This window comes from Protopterus annectens, chromosome 2.part1 (genome assembly GCF_019279795.1).
Source record: "Protopterus annectens isolate FY-2018-M chromosome 2.part1, PAN1.0, whole genome shotgun sequence".
Taxonomy (NCBI): Eukaryota; Metazoa; Chordata; order Ceratodontiformes; family Protopteridae; genus Protopterus; species Protopterus annectens.
Window position 1 is genome coordinate 470,429,758 of NC_056729.1, and position 23,718 is coordinate 470,453,475.

The following is a 23,718-nucleotide window of genomic DNA, read 5'->3' on the forward strand; positions in this document are numbered from 1 at the left end:
GAGACAGTTGTCTAAACAAGGAAACACCCAGAATCCTTGCAGTCTTAAGTGAACTGCAACCACTGCCATGCACTTACTGAACACCCTGGGGGCTGTGGTGAGGCCAAAGGGCAGTGCTCTGAACTGGTAATGACTGGATCCCTGTCAGAAGTACCTTCTGGATCGTCTGTTCATGTTTTTGTGATAGATCTTCGCGTACATAAAAATCATCCTTGCCCAGAAATGGCAAAATGGACTGAACCATGACTATCCTTAACTGTGTGCGTGTTGAATTGACTTGTTCAAAACACTGAGATCCAAAACTGGTCTCCAGTCCCCCGTTTTCTTTGGCACTAAAAAGAATCTTGAGCAAGTTCCAGATTCTGTCTAACCTGGTGGGACCTCTTGGATGACTTTTTTTCTAGAAGCTTTTGGAACTTTAGTGCTGCTGCTTTCCTCTGATTGGGTGGAACATCAGGAATTTTTCTGGATATCTGAGGAGACAGGGAAAAGAGAATTATATAACCTCTGGAAATAATTCTCTGCACCAAACTATCTTTTGTTAATACTTATCCGGGCTTTCTGGTGCACATATAAGTGACCTCCCCCCCCAGACTGCCTCTAGAGGTAGGCAATTGGGGCTCTATTCAGGAGCACTGAAAGGGTCTGTCTGAAAAGGAATCTCTAGATGCCCAGCTCTGCGAGCCTCCTCTTCCATGGGAGTGTCTGCTTCCATTATTGCTTCCCTCTCTGCCTCTGGGGGAATCTAACTCCACATGCATCTTGGAAAGGACCCAGAAATTTTCTGAACCACATTTTTCGACCGCCCCTTTGATTCTTGGAAAATGTCCTTTGAGGGGTCAAAAAAGGCACACACTGCAGAGGGGGTCTTTCGGCCAAATAAAGAAGTGCCATCAAAGGGAGCACTGACGAATGATGACTTGAAGGAGTCTGCAAAATCACATAGGCACATCCAGGCATGTCTCCTGATGGAAATGCCTGAACCCGCAGTCTTTGAGGTGCCTTCTGAAGTATGCAAGATTAGCCTTATGGACAAATTGGATATAGCCTGTAGGGTAGCCAGCTGAAAGACTACTGAAGATTTAGAATCTCAACAGTTCCAGTGAAAGATATGGATGGATAACTCTTTAATCAAAATCTCTTTATAGCATACTAAAATATGCTAAATAGTTCAGCAACCCAAGTACAAAAGTCTCTGAAGCATAAACATGCTTCCCAAATCCATCGCCCTTGACTCTCTATTAGAAGGATGGACAGTGGAACTCGGTTCAACAAGTTCCTTTTTTGTAGCCACTGCCACAACTATGGCATCTACTGGAACCCCTTTACTCCAATATTCCCGGCCTACTGGTGAAGCCAGAATCCTGTCTGGTCTCTTGAAGATTGTCTCAATTGTATCAGGTTCTTTTCATGCCTGCTTGGAGATTACATCAATATGTTCATCAGCTGGTGGAGTAACCCAGGAGGTAGACAGACCAGTACCCAAATGCTTCCTAAAATACTGACTCCTCAAAAGGGTCTTGGGAAGACCAGACACCCCTTTTGCTTTAGGATCTCAAGAATGTCTGCAACTGAGATGTCATCAGGTGGTGATTTTGGAGACCCTCTCCCCTTCATCGAAATCAGTACCCTCAGTGACGGACTCCTGAGGAGAGTCCAAGTGCCTCCTTTTGCACTTTCTCTTCCTAGGGTCTTCTTCGGTGGGGTGGTCCAGAAAAGTATCAGAAGAGATCAAAATACCCAGATGGGTAGACTGGAAGCTTTGGACTGGCTTTACCTGTGAGGGAGAATGTTGAAGATCATGGTGCAAAGTCATCCGAGCAGTAGGGGGTGGATCTGAGGGGAAAGGACCAGTCTGACCTGCTGAGCAGAGAACACACTTTTCACTTCCTCAAAGGTAGACCACTCTGGGAAGAAGGAAGCCAAGGGAGGCCAGATAGCAAGTTTCTGGCTCATCATCTCCCTCTGCCCCAAGAGCAATTCACTCGAGGCAGAAGTTGGAGCCGAACTATCCAGTGCTGAATTTCCAAGAGGAACAGATGGCTCCGAAAATCTCAAAGTTGACCCCATCCTCTTGGAACCGACAGGGAAGCTTCAGCTCTGAGTGTCATCCAGTTCAGAGGATATCAGAGACAGTGTTCGCTTCAGATCCGAACCACAGAGACCCGGAAGGCTCAGATCCAAGGGCTCTAAAACTACAGGCTGAATTAGAGAAGGAGGTGTTATCTGTGGAGTGGTAGATGAACGGACTTCCTGACCCAAAGGGGTAGGAACTGTGAGAACCCCCTTCTGAATTTGTTCCTTTAAAAACTTCCTCATCATCCTCTCCGCATCTGCTTCTGAGAGACTCCTGGTGGAACAAGAGGATATCAGGGACAGTGATTTTGACTGCCTCTCTAAAAAGAGATAGGGCACCCTGGAAGGAATCAGATCCTGATTTGGTGAATAGGTAGTTTTTGGTAAGGGCTTTAGATCCAAAGTATATCTGGTCAGATCCAAGGCTGTAGGATACGAAATGTGTGTGGTTGGATCGGATGATTGTCAGATCGGACATGGCTTTGGATCCATTTTTTCTTTCGTCTTGGTTCAGAAAGAGTTGAGGCTGGAGAATCTGAGGATCTAGACCCTTTTGACTGTTTTTTAAATTTTTATTTGGGGGACTGAACCCCAGTAATGGCTTCAGAAAAAGAAGATGGCGGTAAATCCCTTTAAAATCAACTTAACGTTCCTGTCTGCTAAACCTCGGGAGTTGAACACACAACAAATACTGCAGTCCTGTTGGGAATGTTCTGGTAAAAGCACCGAATGGTCCAGGAAGCAGCAGCTGAAAATGGCTAAACAGAAAACTTTTAATTAAGGTTTCACTCACAAGCGCTTTCACCCCGACACAATTGCAGGGCTTTTTCAAGTGTAACACAAACACCACAAATACCACCCCCATTTAAATATCCCCATATACAAAAAGGCGCCAAAAAAGTTTAAAGTGGTACACACAATCCTATGTCAGTAAACATTCACAATGTTTCAAATCAAGAACCACCAGTGTTAAAAGATATTGTTAAAAAATAGTCCCTTATCGGGTTCATTAATAAGAAAATCATGAGTACAAGCAAAAGCAATTTTTCAATAGTCTCTCCACACCCTAATCCTAATTTCAGCATTGTTTTAAAATATGCAACAGTCCTAAAAATCAATTGTAATGGGACTACTGAAAAATTGTTTTTGTTGTCACTTTAAACTTTTTGGCGCCTTTTTGTGTATGGGGATATTTAAATGGGAATGGTATTTGTGGTGTTTGCGTTACACTTCAAAAAGCCCTGCAATTGAGTCAGGGTGAAAGCACTTGTGAGTGAGACCTTAATAAAACGTTTTCAGTTTAGCCGTTTTCAGCTGCTGCTTCCTGGACCATTTGGTGCTTGTATTGGTTTAATTTATGGTCTTCTGTCTGCTTCGGTTAAATGTTCTGGTCCTAAACAATATACACAAAAATTGTGGGCATCAGACAAAGGCAACTTATGCCCAGAGTTGTCACATTTTTTAAAACCTGCTGGACCTTTCTCAGACATTTTCTAGGAAAGAGAAGAGTGTTTAAAAAAAAGTTTGAATAGGCAGAAGGGGGAAGAAAAACAAATACCAGCAATGGTATTTAAGAACTACAAGGAAAAAACTTGTAGACAAAGACAAAATACCAGTAATAGTAATTATGGAGGTTACACTACATGTAAAAAAGGGTTAATCGGTTCATGGGTTGACACTAGGCTATCTGCCCTAGGGCATTTATAAGCCTAGCCAGAGTGTGTTTGGCTTTCGCCACCCTTTTAGATTAGTAGACTCTGCCTTTGAATAGTAGGTCACAAAAGATAGCCCTTTTAAGATTAGTTTACTGTGCCACTGTCTAGCAGGGACACAGATGAGATCCCAGGGGTAAACTTACGATCTCCCATCCACTCATCAAGATTTCTCTTGAAGAGGGTCAGTGAGGGGCTCTGCCTAACTTGGACTGGGATTTTGTTCGAGTGAGGGGAGCCTCTGGGATATGAATCTGTCCCTCCAGCATGTCCTATTTATTTCTGTGCTGAGGTTCAAGTCCCTGGAGCATGTAGCTCTAAGGGATTTGGATTTCCTGAGGTGGAGCATGTCCGTTGATTCTGGGTTGGACATGGCTTTATATGTCAGGCACAGATCGCCTTTGAGTAGGCGGTAAGCAACTGAGTAGAGCTGGAGTTTCTTTAGCCGAACTGCATAGGGCATCTGTTTGAGTCCCTTGATCCTCTTGGTGAGGTACTTTTGGGGTCTTTCCAGTTGCTGCAGGTGTCGGGTAAGTTACATCCCAAATGGGGCATTGTATTCAATTATGGGCCTGATGAGTGATGAGTAGAGGGGCACAATGACCTCTCGATCTAGATGTGAAACCTTTCGTGATAAGGTGGGCTATATAGAAGGTCTTTCTAACCACTTTGTCAAAGGAGAGATTACTATCACGTTGCCAATCTACTTGGGTCCCCAAATCCCCAATTACTTCTTCCGTACTTAATGGATTACCACCTATGTGGTAATTTGTGGGCACTTTGTTTTGCCCAAAGGGGATGACTATGCATTTTTTGGCATTTAGCTTTAGGCCATGGCTCTGGCACCAGTTATCCGTCTCTGTGAGACCCTTTTGGAGGATGCTTGTGTCAGGTGGAGAGTCGATTATGGCACCGAGTTTGCAGTCATCTGCGAACTTGGTCAGCCATAGTCCGCCCGTGTTAGCCTGTACCTCAGAGAAATATATACCGAACAAGAGAGGTCCCAGGACTGAGCCTTATGGGACGCCACTTGTAACTGGTTTAGAGTCTGACATGGCACCTGCAATTCTGACCATGTGGGTTCTATGCCTGAGCCAGTTTGCAATCCACCTTGTGACATAGGGGTTGATATTTAAGCTGGTGAGCTTATTTATGATGCCCGAGTGGGGTATTGTGTCGAAGGCTTTTGCGAGGTCCAGGTAGACTGTGTGGACTACCTTCCCTTCGTCTATGGCCCTGGTAACTGTTTCAAAGAAGTCAACCAGGTTCAAGAGGCAAGATCTGCCCTTAAAGCCGAATTGGGTAGGATCCAGTGTCTGGAGGTTCTCAATGTCTTTGTTTACGAGTTCCATGATGATCCGCTCCATAGCTTTGCAGACCAGGCTAGTCAGGCTTATAGGGCGACAGTTTCCGGGGTCCGTTGTGGCACCACCTTTGTGGAGCGGGACCACTGTTGCTGTACGCCATTCCTTGGGTACATATCCTGTAGTAAGGCTGAGATTGAACAGTGACTTTATGTGAGGGTTAAGTTCTTCTTGGAGCTTGTGTAAGACGCAGCCCGGGACACCGTCCGGTCCCACTGATGCTGTGTTTTTTGCTTTGGAGAGGGCAGCTCTCACCTGTTCATCTGTGATGTCGGGGAGACTGCACTCTGTTGGGATAGACATTTGCTCTTTGGGGGGGGGGTTTGCACTGAACCTGTCTGCCAGGATGTTGGCAATGTCTGTGGGTTCAGTGTATTTTTTGTCATTTTGCACCAACTCAGAGCATATCTGGGAGTTGCCACCTAGGTTCCTGACATAACTAAAGAAGGCCTTGTGATTATCTTTAGTGTCTTGTGCAATTTTTCTTTCGAAGCTGGCCTTAGATGATTTTATGAGGGACCGTAGTCTCTTGCTAGTACTGATCAGAGATGCCTTCCCTTTTTGGGATTTTGCTCCATCATGTAGTAGCTTCCTCCTTCTGTTGTATAGCTTATTTATGGCTGGGGTCCACCACAAAGGTCTCCTGCCTTTGGGGGAGTGAGCCTTGGTTTTATTTGGGATAGCACGATCCATGCATTCCTGTAGGTGTCCATAGAATGCGTTTGTAAATGATTCTGCAGTTTGAGCTGTATTTTCCACTGGCCCGGGGGCTTTGAAGGATACCACCTCGGTTTTGAGAAGTGTGAAGTTTGCTTTTGAGAAGTTCTTCACCGTGGTTTCCTTGGCTAGGGGTGGGGACGGGATATGGATGTCCAGTGAGATTAATTTATGGTCTGACCTTACCAATGACGGGTATACCTCTGGTGTGGAACATACAGTCCCCATGTTGGTGATGACCAGGTCCAATATGTTTTCCCCTCTTGTGGGGGTGGTGACCAGTTGTTCCATAGCATTTGAGTTTATAAATTCTAGGAACCGTTGGGCGAGGGTGTTGAGGCTTGAGTAGTTTTCCCAGTCAATGTTTGGGTAGTTGAAGTCACCCAATATAATGGTGCTTGGAGAGACCTTCATATTATCCAGTGTTCTCAGGAAAGCCAAGTGGGGTTCATGAGGGTGGTCTGTAGCAGGCTACAAACTGAAAGACAGTTTTGCCCAATGTTAGTTGCAAATGGATGGTCTCCGATGCTTCGTGCAGTGCCACTAACCTGGAGGTGTGGGTATCTTTGATGTATATGGATACTCCCCCTCCTTTTGTAGTTTGGTCCGAGTTTTGTGGCCGAAAAGCATGGTATGAAGTATAACCTGGTAGTGCTGGGGTGCCTTCGGAAGCCTTGAACCAGGTTTATGTTACTGCACAGATATCGATATTCTCCATACTGAGGAGAGCCTCGAGTGCATGAATCTTGAGGTTTAGACTTCTGGCGTTGAGCAGCATTACCCTTAGTTTTTTTTTTCATTGTGTTGTCTATGGAGGTGGGTTTGTCTTTTGAGCCTTGCCTAAAAAAGGCACTATGGGGGTGGCAAGAGCCTTAGCCAGTATTCAAAGGCCATGGGGTGACAGGTGCAAGCAGTCCCTAGCGAAGCAACGTGGCTTGTCGAGCATGTCATCCCAGGCTGACAGACACTGGATCCCCTTTAAATGACACCAATACTTTAGCCAATTGTTAAAAGTGATCATTTTGTCTTTATACTGTGGCATCATTTTTGGTGAGGGCAACATGCTACTCAAAGTCAGGGTCATACCGGCCTGGGCTACATGATCAGAGAAGCTCCTCTATGTCTCTTTTCATGTAGTCCAGGGAGGTACGTCTCAGGTCATTCACACCAGCATGGACAATGATGGAGTCATACTTGTACTTGCTTTGGAGTGACCTGAGTGCATGCGTTATGTGGCGGATCCTGGCACCCGACAGGCAGCTTACAGTGACCTTCTCCTTGTTCAGTCTGGTGAGTGGGACGTCAGTGTGTCTGACAATAGAGTCACCTATTACAAGTATATTAGGTGTGTTGTTTAGCCTTAAGGGCTGTGACTGTGTGGCACACTGACGTTGTGAACTATGTGATACGTGGGTGTTGTTGTGGGGTAGGGTTTGCTTGGATGTCTGCTTTGGAGGTATCTGCTGCTTAGGCAGATTTTTATTTAGAGCCTCCGAGTATGTTTTTGTGAGTTTGGTTTGCTGATGCGGTAGGTCTATGTGAGACTGGAATTGTGGTGTGTGTGGTTCCCTTCTCCTCCTGACTGACTGAGCCAGTACTGGGTTGAGAGAGCTCAGCCTCCAGTTTGGCTATATAGTTGCATCTCTCACATATATTTGAGCTTGTAGGGAGGAGGAGAGGGTGGTCTGTGTACATAAGGCAATTGTAACATTGCCTCAAGATTCCCAGATTCACCAGCTGGACTGGAGAGTAAACCCGAAACTGACTTTTGGACATGCCAGAATAGTATAAGGAACTACTTTTTGACTGATCAGAAAAGGACCAATAGGGAGCCAAGTACTTAAAAAGAGTATAAGAGGGTGTACTGCTTTAGTTTATTAGTGTTTACTTATAAGATTACTTATAAGAGCAAGTGCAGGGCTTTTGGGATGAAAATATAGTGCTTACTTTGAGATTTAAATCAGTTCTAAGGGAAAAAGTGAAGAGCAGACTTTGTGGAGCCAGGAATAGTTTAAACCCGATTAAGTGGCGCTGCCTGATGCTGCGCTATGCGCAAAGTCGCGCAAATGCGGGTTTTAAAGCAGGGAAACTGAAAGAGAATGGAACTGTCCCAAAACGGCCAATAAGCTACCAGTTTCAGGGCTGAGACCACTCCTCCAGGGACAGATAGGCTGCTCAAAGCTCCCCAAAGCTCCCCACTCTCACTGGTGAACAGAGAAGCTTCCTCCTATCCAAGTAAGGATATGGGCAACACAGGAAACTATACCATAGTCCGGAATTCAGCAAAGCCTGAAATCTGGACTAATCTAGTTCAGCAAAGGTGGGGAAAGAGAATTTTTTTGTTTTTTTTCTTTTTTTTCAGAGAAAAGCAGAAAAACACACAGAAAACACTGTAAATGTTATAAACAGGCTAGCGCACTTTAGTGTGCAGCCTACAACAGTTATACAAAACGACTTAAAATGATAAAACAAGTGCAAAAACTGTAAAATGCAGAAAGCAATGCAATTTAAACTTTTAAAAGCACGGAGCAGTTTGAAACTCGCTTTTTAGGCGGGAAAAGGCAGTGGGAGCAAAAGAAAAAAATACTTAAAATCAGGAAAAGTCTCTCAGTTGCCTGTATCACTCTGCAGGACACCACGAGGAGCTGTACTGAGTTGTATACTAAGGGAGGGAGATAGGTCTACCAATGATGACAGAACAGTTTTACACTCAAGGTGTGTACGACAGAGAACAGAAGAACTACTTCAAATGAAAAAAGATAAAGATTAAGAAACATGTTTAAAGATTTTGTTCTGGAAAGGAAATATGAAAATGTAACTTATACCACACTGAGGACTCGAGAGCAGAGGGCAACCAAGTCTAAACGCTGAAGCAGCAAGAGAGATCCGGGGGATGTTAGGGGTAGTACATTATGGGTAGAGAAGGAGATCGAGAGTTTGTTGGTGGCGATGAGCTAGTAAAATGGCCTAGGTTGCTCTGAGGATTGGATCCAATCCCATTAGTTGAAAAATGAATGAAAACTGACAGATACAGCAAGCAGGTTACTGAACTTCAAAATTGAAAACAAGCATTTCTGTCTCTTCAGTGCTACGCACACTGTCGCTCCTTAAAAAGGGGGACAGGGGTTTGGATCGCTAACAATGAACACCACTGAATAAAAAAAAACCTTAGACAATCGGTTGAATGATGAGCTTCAAAACCAAAAAGCTTTAAAACATATGCCCCCAAGCAAGTAACATTTAAGTGCATCATCCAAAATGTCAGTACTTCTGATGCCTACACGCTAAGTACAAATTCAAGACTCTTGTTTAGTACTACACTAACTGCCTTCTTTGCCAGAGTAGTTTGAAATCTCATGACTCGTATATACTAACAGCTCAGCGTAAAAACGAGTGGTGGAAAAAAGCAGTGCCTTATGTGACACAAGATTAACAGCCATTCCTGCTGTGATCTCAGTACCTACCTACATATCAGTGTAATTTTTCAAAACATGCCATTCAATTTCAGTGGATGTACAAATGCTGATAAATGTGCTGACTGTGAAATGAAACTATATCCATTAGAAATGGAGTGCTAAGTAAATCACTAATATATTTGTTTTCTCTTTCAAAAGCACACAAGCTTATGGATGCGTATGAAAGATTTAACTACAATTCTGAAATGTGGAGAAATGAAAAATGCTCTTCTACAGTGCAACAATAAGTCTGAAGGTACTGCAGACCCAGTGGGACTAGTGCATTAAACAGTCATACGCTTAGCCATAAGGAGCAAGGTCTACATTTTCAATCCATGAATGTTAACAAAATCTGTCTCTCTAAGGTAGGCACGAACAACTACAACAATATCTCAATACGCTACCTTCAGAACATTTGTAACTGTAACAAAATTAATAACATCTACCTCTTAATGGCAGATTAACCTGCAGAACCCAAGAATGAAGGAGATCATCAATCAGCGTGAACAAAAAACAATAAGTATCACCGCTGGAATAAAGTTGTGCAGGTCTGTGCAATGAAAGGCTTTATTACTCTTGGGGTCTTAAGGCTCTGCACATCTATGTTACTTCACTATTATACTGTATTAACCAGATATCTTCAAAAATGCAGCATTTAAAACATTCATCAGTGAAGTGATCTATCAGTGGTCATTATGTTCGTAGCACTTGTGCAGTAATGCACTATAATTAATAAGACATTTGTCATGTTAACCATTTCCTCTACAATTAATTCAGCCTCTAGCACACAGTTAGGGGTTACTAAGTATGGAACTCAGCTAGTTTAAAAAGCTTACTCTGCACATTCTAAACAATTGCATAGCAAAATCAATATACATTCCCTCTGGACTCTAATGCTTCCCTGCATTAACTTGCACTTACAATTTCATACTAAAACAGCATAGACAACATAACACACATACAAGCAGCAACACAAACAGCACTCAAAGCAAAATGTACAATGCACCCAAACGCTAGTACTCTACATTCACACACGTTTACATAAATCTGTATGTATACTAGTGTCTACATTAATATGCAGCACATTATATAATCTGTGGCAGCACAAGTGCATGCGTTTTATAGCTAGTGACATGTCCAAAAGCAGAAAAAAGCAAATACATAGGCTGCAAAGGGCAAAGATTTCCTTCTATCCAGAGCTGAAAGGGTGAATTCCACAGACATGGAATGCTTCAAATGTATAGAGGCCTGGTTTGGTGTACCAATGTCCTATAATAAATGCACACATTATATATGTAAACAAAAATATAGTCAAAACACTTTCACATTACAAAACACAATGTGGCTTGTCACTTAGATCTCACTAGGTTACTCCACTCTTTACCTCAACCATCTCACTGCAAAAAATTGCAGTTCTCAGGTTTCATGAACCGTTAGAGCCACAGGTATCATGTTTAACATTATAGCTAAACAACAAGCTGTAAACATTTTTTCTGTCTTATCCATTCTGGCCATGTTCAAGGCTCTGTGCACAAACTTGTCATGTTTCTGCTGCCAATGACTTATGCACAAAAGGCAAATGAATTTCTTCACATGTCTCCCTCCACTGTACCAGACCCTCTGCAGAGCAATGGTCAAAGACTGGTCAACTTGGTGGAGACAAATCAACAAACACTCAAAAGCAAAACATATCAAACAATTTGAAACAAAACTGAAAACAGTTCCATTCTAGATGCAACCTATTTACATGGACTTCATCCTCTTAGAAATAACTCTGGTGTGCCATCATCTGCTGTTAAAACGAAATCTCGGCAAAAACGGAAGCCTTGCAATTAAACCCCACTAGCAGCTAACTGTACTAATACAATCTCTGGTCTGTGCTGCAATGCCTCCTCTCTACTTGGAGCCATTTATTACGTTGCTTTTCTACTTCTTCAGATACTCCTGCCTCCAAGACGAGGTTAGTGCTCACATCCTTATTTCTCTATAACTTCAGACTGAATTCTCTCCCACCTTCTTTGTACAGTAAACTTTTACAATTTCTTGAACTCGTATTCACACAACATTTTCATTCAACTTCCTCCCTCTGAGCACACCTTTTGAATTTATGTAGCATAAGAAATCAAGGCACTCACCTCTAAAAAATAAAATAAATAGCAGTATTACCTTTACCTTACACGATGATAGTACGGAAACAACATATATGTACACACCAACACCTCCATTTTATCAAGAACCTAAAATCTTTTAGCATTTTTTGTTCTTCAGCCACAAGCTGACAGACATTGTCAATACTTATATGCAAACTGGACCCACATGAACCCAACTGCTAAATTCCTCAACAGCAAAAATCTACTCACATTACAACTTTTTATACATTTTTTTTTGCAATACTTTCTGTACTGACAGTAATATTATTTAAACTTCTTGTGTTGTGCATTAACTACTAAACCTAGCTGTAAAACATGCCGTCTCCACTGCCAGTTAGTTCAGTCGTTTGCTTATTTACATTTAATGGTGCCGACTTGCTGACCTAATTGTGTCCAGGTACAAAAGCACAGTACATTAACAAAAAAAAAAAAATAAGTCTGTACAAGTTTAATACAAAATGAAAGCATTAAATATAAATCACAGTGATAAGTGTACAACTCAGTTTTACAATAATGATAAGCAGAGGTAAAATAAAAGAGTAGAACAAAGAATAAATTGTAACAAACATTGCATTTACAACTCTACAGCCAAGGAATGTCAGTTATTTTTATTCATTTTCAGATTACCTGCTTAATTCATAGATACAGGGAGAAGAGTCACTATTATAGCAGCCAATGGGCGCAAGGCAGAAAACTTAATCCTGCACAAGACACACAAAAAGCAAGCACTTATTCACAAATGGTGTGTCTTTCGAACTTGAGAAGAAACCAAAGTACCCACTGAAAACCCACACAGACACACCAGCAAAATGCTGACTCTCTCTTCACAAAGAATGTACCCCAGCAAAAAAAAAAAAAAAACCTGAAGAACAGAACACTGTGAAAGAGAAACAATGACCATTGCACCACTGTGCCAACCATTTCATCTATTTAAGTTAATAAATAACCATTCTCTAGTTATATCTTATTTTTGTACTACAGGGAGTTGATGCAAAACAATTACTATCAAAGCTCAAGTATATCCTACCTATAGATATGACATTCAAGACTACTCTGCAACCCGAAGAACTTTGAGATAAAATAAGCAACCTGACTCATAGATCAAAAGGCTGAAACTTGAGTTTGCATATGCTATAGCTAACTAGTATATATCTGTTTCTGAAGCAACAGATGCTGTGTTTTACTATCTCAAGCCACTTCCACAGGCCATCAGTACATGCTTGCTTTATCCCTCCTTCAACTTTCAAGGGATCTTATTCAGATAGGTGAACAAATAGATAAAGTTTCTTAGCCATGGCTCAACTGAGACTGACAAACTTCAGAGAATTTTATACATTTGTAGCTTTACTTTTAGAACACAAAACTTCTCTTAACTATGGATCATTTCCTGAAAACAGAAAGTATCAACAGTGGCACCACTTTCCAGACAAGGGCCATCACAACACTTGGAATAATAGAGACCAACCTCATTACTCTCAGCTTTGTAAAATACCAGGAAAAAAATGACTAATCAACTAAAAGACTGTTTCTGCAAGTATACTCTCTTTACAAACTACCAACGACGTTTAAAAGGACCACAGCACACTTGTCCTACTCACATGCATTAGCAGTCTCCTTAGAAATACAGAAGCAGAAAAATAGGCAACAGTGATCTACAATGACCTTTCTAAAGTATTTTACTCTGTGCACACCATAAAATCTACATACAGAGTACTGGTTAACAGCACTCTCTCTCAACCACTTTCAGTCTCCTCTGGCAAGCATCAGGATCCAGACTGCATCCAGTCTTATTTACTAGCTTTGTTAATGCATTTGTATCCCTATTTCCAAACTTGGACCACATTCTTCATGCTAAACTCCCACCTATATAGCACTCGGATGCATCTCCCAGCTTCATCTATGCAGTACTTTCACTTAACCACTTGTATATGTTAGCCATGTTAACAGGCATGGGACTTATTATGAATAAAAACATACTGACACAATGACTTTTGGAAACCCAAAAAGACTTTTGTGAAGTACAGTCAGGCTGCATCCTTGCACCCTCTTTGACAGCTAACAAAGTTAATGTAATATCAATGCCTTAGAATTACGGCAGGGACACTTGTTATAAAGCCCCACAAACTCTGATGAGATACTAATCTCAGCAAACGTACTCCAGATGACTGCATAAAATAAAACGTTTAAAGACAAGAAAAATACTGCAAGTAGAGAGAAACAAGACTTAGGTGGATAAGTAGCTTTGCTTTTTAACTTCTAAGGTATTTGTAGTACCTTGTAGTAATTTATGCACTTTTTTCTTCGTACCATTTGCATTATAATAATAACCACAACAGAACACACTTAAAAATTTTCTCAGTCCAGTCCAGTCCACTTCCCAGAAATAATACTAAGTCATGGACAACAGGTTTTACTACCCATGCTGCTCAGAGCAACCCAAAGCATGAATTTCTTACTAAGGCCCATTCATTCATTCATTCATCTTCTGAGACATGTTTTATCCTAGTCAGGGTCACCAAGGAAGCAGGGTTTATCTTAGCAATCAGCAGACAAAACACAGAAACCGGTGCTAGACAGGATGCATGTATATATGTACAGACAGACACACACCATATACAATGGACATCTACTGGCAATTTACAGGCCCCTCAATTCTCCTGTCCATCCATCCATTACCTCCTTTTTGCACATGGTGGTCAGAGTGCCACATCAATAGTGACGGTCATCTAGAGGCAATGCTCACAGTGACAGGAGGCTAGCCCTGCCTTGGCCATCATTCTATATCTCTCACACACATGGCCTATTTAGAGTGTCCAATCTATCCTACTGCAGGTCTTTGGAATGTGGGAGGAAGTTGGAGCACCTGCAAAAAAACCCTCAGAATACATGGAGGACATGCAGACTCTGCACAGAAGGCACCCAAGTCCAGAATCAAACTGGAAAATTTCCTGCTGTGAGATGACAATGCCAACTGCATCTGTAGGATACATGGAAAGAAACTGGAGGTCCATGGTGGCAGAGCGGTGCAGTGGCTAGTGCTGCTGCCTCACACCACTTGGTTTTCTAGTTCAGTTCCCAGTCGATATGCCCTCTGTGTACAATTTGCATGTTTATCCTTTATCTTATCCATTTGGGTTTTCCACAGGGTCTCCGCTCTTCTCCCAATTTCCAAAGGCATACTGATACTTGAAAAAAAAGAGGGATCCTCTAAATTGCCTGCAAGCATGCTGGTAAAAAACATGCCCTGCAGTGGACTGGAATCACACCCAGATCTGGACTTCCTGACTGCCAAGATAAGCCCAAGCTCTCTCATCACCTCCTGCACTGGATAAAGCAGGTATCTAAGAATGAATGGATAAATCGCACAATGCAAACATTAACCTGCATACATATATATAAATGCATGTGCATATAAAGAGTCTGCACTTAACGTAAATTCATTATCCTTGTGTGTGCAATGATTCAAGATTTTCGAGGGACTGATTCATGCAACTTGAGAACACTAAAACAAACTCACATTTTCAGTACGTTTTCTATGGCTCCTGTAAGAGTTAACAGTGTAGTGTGATATACAACTCTCAACTATCCCTGATTTTCCAGGATGTCCCTGACTATGTCACAAATTTTATCTTTGTCCCTATTAATCCCTCCTAAGACTAGTGACATTTGGAGAAATGGTGGTGAGCTACACCTACTAAATAATGACAGTAATTGGAGTGACAGACTTGTTTTACTTCACTATATATCAATTCACATTATCTTATTTTAATAACATTTCAGGTTAACAGTACTGTCATTTTAAAAAAAAAAAAAGTGTCCCTGATTATTTCTGGATGTGTCCCTATTTAGTTGAGAGCTATAACACAGCAGTCAGGTACGCCTAAGAACGCATCACCTGCAAGAAAAGTACTTTTTCAAAACAAACACCGCAATAAGGAAATAACACTGAGCTGCAATTTTCATTTGGTGGCTGCCTACCCGTTTTCACTGGAAGTTAACAGCCACACATCTCCGCGAACACAAACACACCTATTTATACGCCTGCACACGCAGTAACTGATACCACTCCGAGTCCCAACGGACAGTCAGGCTGCCACAAAACACGCAGCAGTAGATACACTCTTCTCACTGTGCGTAAGACGCCACCTAATAACAACAGCAAAGGTTTTATCATGGTGAAGTCAGTCATGCAGAGATTTTTGCAGGACGCACCCCAAAGTCCATCAAGACAAAGTCTGGAGGCTGTGCTGAGCCCTCCCCTCCCCCCAACAAGCATGCAGAGTGTAATACAGACAGGTGGCTATCAACACCAGCCGTCAGGCCAGCTCTAGTTACTGCAAGGTTTTAGACAGATGACAATCGTGGAGAAAAGAAGCACATTACAGATTACATTATAGATTGAAGATTGATGTCAGTGTACTTACGAAACGTTTCAACTTTTTCTCAGGCGGAGACTTTCTCAGCCAGCCACAATACACGATGTCCCCGCCGCTCATGTTTTTTGTTTGTGCGACTTTCTATGCTACTAGATCCTTTGCCAGGTTACCCGAGCATTTAATCCCAAAATGGTCAAGACAGGGAAGGAGAGGTTTCGCTGCCACTTTAAGAGGTACCGAGCCTGAAAGGTGAGAAGCAGCCCCCGAGCCTCTGTTTCTTTCTCCCCCGCCTGTTTTAGTCTTTTACTCCAGCAGTCCAGGTGTCTGTTTACCAACGACTCCTCTCTTACGACACTTGACAGCCACCCTTAGCAAGCAACTTTAGGCGCTACAGTCACTGCCATCCAAACTTTTCTGGTCCTTTCCCTTAACGCGGCCGTCCTGACTTTTCCTGCTCGCTGCTGCTGCCCAGAAAGCAGTGGTTTTGTGTTCGCCTTTCTATAAACTCTGCAGTGTCTCCCTTTTCAGAGTTCCACACCTTCACTCGAACTGCCCTTTCACTCTCTCTACTTCATAGGCAATGCAGAGAGCTCCCGTCTGCAAGGCAAACTATAATTAAGAAGTTCGACGGCACACAGATTAGACGAATAGTAGCAGTTACGCAGTATTCACTGCAATTCAGTTGAGTGTATCACTTTACGAAAGTGCGAGTTACTATCCCGCTGGAGCAGGTACGATTGTGCTTAAGGAGTACTACGTATCCCAGAAAACTACTATGCAACGTGTTATAGTACCTCTTTAGCGTGTACTTGTACCGTTTTGTAAATATACTGGTTATATCAGCTTAATATGTGCTCCAATTTTCATGGGGTTGATTTAACTATCCTGGATTCGGCTAACCGTGTTAACTACAATCCCGACACTTTCCCTGAATCTGGCCTTGTCCGAAACCTAAGGGGTGGGTGCCATGGAGTCGGGCGGGGCACTCGGGACTTGAATTCTGGGAACTGTAGTCATACTTCCTGTGAATTCCTGTGAATACACGACTATGTACAAATGTCAATGTCTTTGTGGGGGGGGCGTATGTACTACCTGCTGAATATGAGGACCGCTACGGATGGGGAAGTAGAGAAAAAATGTAGCACTGGGAATGATATTGTTTTTGGTTGTATAGCAGACCACAAGCTGCACGGGGTGGCTGTGACAGGAAGGCATTAAAGTGACTAGGTTTGACGACAGACATTAATTAAGAAATGAAGGTTGCGAAACCTTTGAAAGAAGACTAGTGCCTGAAGTTTCATGGAGAATGAATGTGCGACCAAATCTCGTGATGTGAAACCAGCGAAATATAGCAAGCCGACTAAAGGAGAAGTAACTGGAGAAAATTTGAATATGAAAATATGTAAAATGAAACTGGATTACTTCATTTTTTTATTTTTTTTCTGCATGTGTGTATTTGGTAGAAAAAACATTGCTGCGAATGGCAACGGTCTATGTGGGAAAACAAGTCTAAAGAAGCAGGACAGGTTTCTTATTACAACTGTTTCTCATAACTTTGTGGTTTAATGTAGTGCTATTACCTTCAGAAGTTTGCGTACTGTGTTGAATTGGGTGCACATTTCTGACTTGTACATGTCTGCACATGACCAGGAAAGTCTCCCTGCATACATCCAAAGTAATGTGACGAAGGAGTATTCGCTAATAATAAAGCAGAAAAGTATATTTAATCTCTAGACATTGCGGTTTAATTATGAATTTAACTATTGTTTCTCAGCTGTCTGCGATGTTATGAGCCATCTGTAATTATGCCTTTATTCTTACTCTGCCTCTCCTAAAATTTGGATTTTTTGGATGAAGTTGTATTGACTGCATCCGCTGTACAAAGCGGCCAGTTGAATTATAAATGCCCTTTTTTCCTCATAAAATGTTTGTTAATGTAATCGGAAAACGCCTTACTCTGAGTAAATATTTTCAATAATTAGCAGGGGCCCCGCTTGTTTTATCTTCTTTTATCTAACCACATAATTTTCGCGTACATACCTCTCAACCAGAAACATAATAATAATAATAAACATAATAACGTAATGGGGTTCATGGGTCTGAAAATTGTGACAGATTTAAACATTACTCTTATAAAGTTATCGCATATTTTGTGTTGATATGCTTTTTCTGTCTCAGTGTAATGAATTCTGAAACTCAAACGTGCGTCATAATATTATTTCAGTTCTCAATGATTTGCCAAAAGTCAAAAAAATTTAAGACGAAGGAGTAAAATATGAGACACCAACCTGGAGAACTGAGAGGTATGCATCTGACACCCATAATTCATTGGGTCTTGTTGGCATTGTTGGCTAATGGCTTTCTTAAATGATTTAGCAGTTAATTATATGTATATAAAAAAGTGAAACTACAGGTTGTGAGAATTTGGAAGTAGTTTCCGTAATCAAACGTTTTACCTGTTAATGACAGATATAATGTGAAACAGCAGGTTGCGAGAAACAAATTGCACCATATGTTTAATTTAAGTGCATTGTATTGGGTGTATAAGTTTGCCACTTGTGTATGATTTCATTTTTGCATTGATAGTTTTATAAATAAGTACGCTACCTAATATCGAAGGCATAATGTTAAATGCTATGTTGGAAATTCATCATATTTATGATGCACTACAGTGGTAATACTACAGTTAGGGGTTTTAATAATTATAAAGATATCCAATATTTTCATTTTTATATTAATATTTTCAAAGCCAGTTGACTTCCAAAGTATTGTATGGTATCAACTGAAACATTAAAGGAACATGAAGAAAACAGTCCCTGACACCTTCACTGTAAACCGGGACAACTCGAGAGATATTGGGAGCTGTTTGTGTTGTTAATTATAGGTATGCTTTCTGTTATTGCCTAGAAGTGAGTTCCTTGATGTTGTACAAAAGCTCAAGTTTGACTAAATAAAATGGTATTGATACAATCTGTCTGAATTTTTTTCTTTGTGAAAACCCAAAGATCAAACATAAGTTTGGATTAATTTGTATTATATTACTGCATTTTCAGTGCAAATGTAAATACTTCCTTACTGCCATTGCAAAAAGAGTTTTTACTGAAATTACTACTTTATTTTGATTTAATGATTTTGTTTTTAACTTGATTTTTCAGAGTATGCTCATGAATTTATGGATGTAGGTTGGCTGCTAGAGGTGTGATATTCCACAGCTAGTATGTAAAGCTGAATTAACCTGATCATCAAGCTCCAGCCAATGATGACAGGATGGTCCTACCATCACATCCACGTAACCCCCCCATAGTATCTTAACTCTTTCCATTTTTCCTCTTCCAGAGTGCTCATTTATTGCAGTGGCAGTTGGGCCAAGAGGTGTGATATTACACATCTAGTGTATAAAGCTAAACTAACCTGACCATTAAGCTACAGTCAGTGATTACATGGTGCATTCAATAAAGTGTCAAGTCCTACCATCACATCCACATAACCCCCTTATTGTCTAACTATTTCCATTTTTATCTTCTAGAGGACTCATTATTGCTTTGGCAGTGGGAGGCTGGGAGCTAGAGCTGGCTGCTGAGAGGCTGAAATCTTCAGTATAGTCAGAGTTTATTTTTGTGTGTGTGCTTGCAGCCTACCACCCTGCTAACCACTGTGCATGGTTTAGTGCCCTTCCTGTGCCAGGTTTAATGCAAGTGCATGCATCTGTATGGCTAGACTATGAATCCTCTGGAGGTTGGTTTGTGATCTTCTGGTCTCTGTTGCAGTCATGTGTACAAGGTATTGATGAATATAGTATTATTTGTATTTCATATTTTCTATGCAGCAATTAGCTGACAGACTAAAAATGAATATGTAACTAAATGTATTGTACAAAAACATCTTCTGATACACCAAGGACTGTTTCTAAGAATGCGCTGAGTGCAGCATGCATGAAATTATGTAGGTCATTTATGGGTTCATAGGTAGGTACTAGGCTATCGGCCCAAGGGCCTATGCAAGCCTAGTCAACCAGGTTCCCTTACGCCACCCAAGAAAGTTATTTTTCTGTGCCACTGTCTAGCAGACACACAGAAGTGATCCCTGGCGTGTATTTCTTATTTCCCACCCACTCCTCAAGATTTTTATTGAAGAGTGCTAATGAAGAACTTTGCTTGATATAGACAGGTAGCCTGTTCCAGAGTATGAAAAGTCTCTGGGACGGGAATCTATCCCTCCAGCATGTCCTGTTTATTGTGGTGACATAGGGAAAACTCTAGCTTGGCCGAGTTTTTCAGTTTTTTTTACTGAGTGGTGTATCTGTGTGACCTTTTTACCCTTTGGTTTGGATGTCATTTGGGATATTTTGCAAGCACCATAATGTTTATGGACATCATGCTTATTTTAAGCTATGTGTTTCTTAATTATAACCGAACAATCCATTTATGATGTACTGATGAGGTAAGTAAAAAAGCCAGACATGCATGCCTGCAGCTAGCTGGGTTTGGCTTTATTGATCTGAATGTACTTAAAAGGACTTAAAAAAAGTAAAAAGTCATGGGCATTCAGAAGCCGTGCAGCTGAAACACTTTATGTCCTTGAGGGGTCATTTGCTTATATCTCATGGGCTTCCATTATAGGATGCTAAAGGTGTTACAGAGTGAAAAATCTAGCTTCGCTGTTTTTTTTTTCTTTGCAACTTTTGGTGAATAGTTAGAGACATATGACAAGCAGAAGTAAAAGGTGACGTGGCAATCTGCATGGCAACAGATATCACATGACCAGGAATTTAAACATTCCTGTATGGAAAGGAGCTAATAGTGCTTTGGCGTTTTAATAGGTGATTCACCATTTCTTAACTTTCTATAAAAGCTAACAGGAGTAGATTGTGCTTAATTTATAGTATATAATGCTTTGCTTTCCTGCTTTTAGTTGTGTGCCATCTCTAACAGTTAACAATTGGGTATAGATGGTTATAGTTTTTTGTAAGTAAAATGTTGGTCTCGTTTCATCCAGAGATACCAAAGACTCGCTCTCATTTATATTAGTGGGCCTTATCCTGAAAAAGACAAATGGATGAGAAGAAGTTAGGGGTGAACGCAATAAGAACTACAGAAATCTACAGTATAGTGTGATATAATCATAAGCAACAAATGAATCTGTCAGTACAGGAGGAATAAAGGAACAGAAACTCTACACAACAGCAGCCCATCACCTCAGTGAACCTAATGAATGAAAAGGGATTTCAGATGATTTAAAATTAAGTGAGGAATCTTTATTAATAAGGAACCTGTGGCCATGGAAGAATGAGGATACATTTTATCAGAAACATGGGCTCTGTAAAACATCTCTATAAGGCTGAGCTCATCATAACAAGTCTTAGTTACTGATGTATCAGTTTATGAAGTGTTAAGTTGGATGTGATTTTTGTGAGTGAAGATATGCAGTGACATAAAGTGTTGTTTAGCAGGAGCATAAGGGTGTGTAGATCAACTGTTTTTATTGTCACACAAATTGTTACATTTTATAGCATTTGTGCTGATAAGGAATTAAATGTGTACGCTATTGTAAGTGGTAGTAAGATTTCATATGAAATTATTGAAGTTGGATACTAGGGCTGAGCTGTATGGCCTAAAAATAAAATCTCCAATTTTTTTCAACCTACATCGAATTTATGATTCTGATTCAAATTTTTTTCAAAATGTATTTATTCAAAAAAAGCAGACATTATTCAAATAAGTTTTTTTATTTTAACAATGTATAAAAACACAGTTTACAAACATTTCTTGAAGTGCTGTTAGAAGTGGAATTATTGCCCAAGTGATTTTTCACTGCTCTAAGTAGTTTACATAGGTTAAGTGCAAACTCAGCACTATATCTAGAGTCTCTCTAATGAACATATACTGCAAACAGCTGTCAGGTGAACATGCACAGACATACATGTACACAGATCCAGTGAAGTGATGTGTTTTTGTGTGTGTGTATATGTTGTATACTGTCTAGAAAAACTTTTCCGAACAAAACATTTGTACTTTGCAAACTAAAAGAAATATGAGATACTTTAAATGTCTTTTAAAGTTTTTTTTCTTTCAAGACACACAAACCTGTGTACTGCCTCTGACTTGAGGTATGCCCCTCACGCTAGTCTTAGTGCTGCTTATGTGTGACCATGTCATTCAGGCCACATGACTCACATTTTCTTAGCCCTGTGGCTTTTCACCCAATCAGTGGTATTTGATGGAGAAAATCTTTTCATCTGCATATGGTCAAGTCAATATAACAAATGTTTGAACTCTTACAAATCCTCCTACTCCTTCTGTCTCTGAGCACAGATATGTTTCTCCAAGTAAAGGATGAATTTATTTCTCTGAGGATTAATGAAATGTAAATCCAACGTCCTTTACAGTTTTTTTGCAAGGAACACAAGCCTGTCAGCTTCTCTTACAAATCCTCCTACTACCCTTGTGTCCCTGAGTAGGGATAATATGTTTCTCCAAGCAAAGGATGAATTTATTTCTCTATGAGGATTAATGAAGTGTGAATCCAAAGTCCTTTACAGTTTTTTTTTTTTTTTTTTTGCAAGGAACACTTGTCAACTGCCTGTGGCTTGAGGATCATAGGAGGTTATGTAGGCTAATGGCCCTGGCCTCCTTACAAGCCTAGCCAAGAGTTTGTCCCCAAAAAAGAAACCTGAGTCAGCACCCGTCACCCCTGTCAATGAAGGAAACAGGTGGAACCCCTGTGACAAATTTGTGGTTTTCCATCCACTCATCAAGGTTGCACTTGAAGAGGGTCAGTGACGTACTCTGACATGTATGGGAAGTCTATTCCAGAGCTGGGGCAGCCTCTGGGAGACAAACCTGTCTCTCCAGCAGGTTTTGTTAATGTCACATATTAGATTTAGGCCTTTCGAGTGGGTAATGCGTGAGGAGTTTGATTTTTGGATATGGAGCATCTCTAGTAGGGCAGGGTCTGAGATTGCCTTGTAGGTGAGACACAGATCACCGCTGTGCAATCTATATGATACCGAGTAGAGTAATAGTGATTTGAGCTTGTCCACATAGGACAGGTGTTGGAGGCCATGGATTCTCTTTGTGGGGTATTTCTGTGGCCTTTCCAGCTGGTGCAGGTGTTTGGAGAGGTACATACCAAATGGGGAGTTGTACTCAATTATTGCCCTAATGAGAGAGGAGTACAGAGAGGTAATAACCTCCTTTTTTCTGGATGCAGTCCATTTACTTATGAGATGAACCAAGTAAAAGTCTTTTCTGACCACTGCTGCTACATGATGGTCAAATGTGAGATCATTGTCAACATGTGTAACCAGGTCTCTCACCACAGGTCGTGTGCTTAGGGAGTTGCCGTTGATGTGGTAATCAGTGGGGGCCGTGTTTTTGCTAAATGGTATGATAATACTTTTTTTGCTTTTAATTTAAGGCCATGACTTCAGCACCAGTCATTTGTTGCTGTAAGACCCTCTTGTAGTATGTTAATATAATTTGGGGAATCAGTGACAGCACCCAACTTAGTCATCTGCAAACTTGGTCAGCCACAGGCCTTTTTTCTTTGTCTGGATCTCTGAGAAATAGATGCTAAACAGTAGGGGTTCCTGGACAGATCCTTGGGTAACACCACTAGTGACAGGCCTGATGTTGGAGGTGCTTATTCTGATTTTGTGGGTCTTATCGGTGAGCTAGTTGGCCACCCACCTGATGAGATAGGCATTTATGCCAAGTTGTGTTAGCTTTTTGATGATGCTTGACTGGGGGATTGTGTCAAAAGCTTTGGCCAAGTCAAGGTAAGCTGTATGTACTGACTTTTCCTCATCCAGGGCCTTGGTGACAGTCTCAAAAAAGTCAACCAGGTTCAACAGGCAAGATCTGCCCTTG

General features: G+C 41.1%; 1 protein-coding gene across 5 annotated transcripts in view; it reads right to left on the reverse strand.

Annotated features, from left to right (window-relative positions):
• GAB1 (GRB2 associated binding protein 1) overlaps positions 1-16,869 on the reverse strand; it is a 1,599,067-nt gene extending 1,582,198 nt beyond the window's left edge. For 2 of the 5 annotated variants that reach the window (XM_044062262.1, XM_044062263.1), the window contains exon 1: positions 15,899-16,859. In XM_044062262.1, coding sequence (XP_043918197.1) covers positions 15,899-15,970 — 72 coding nt within the window. In that variant the 5' untranslated portion in view covers positions 15,971-16,859. Of the gene's footprint in view, positions 1-15,898 lie in introns of all 5 variants that reach the window. The other 3 variants (XM_044062261.1, XM_044062260.1, XM_044062264.1) reach the window with 3 other exon arrangements.
• Positions 16,870-23,718: the final 6,849 nt, after the last annotated feature.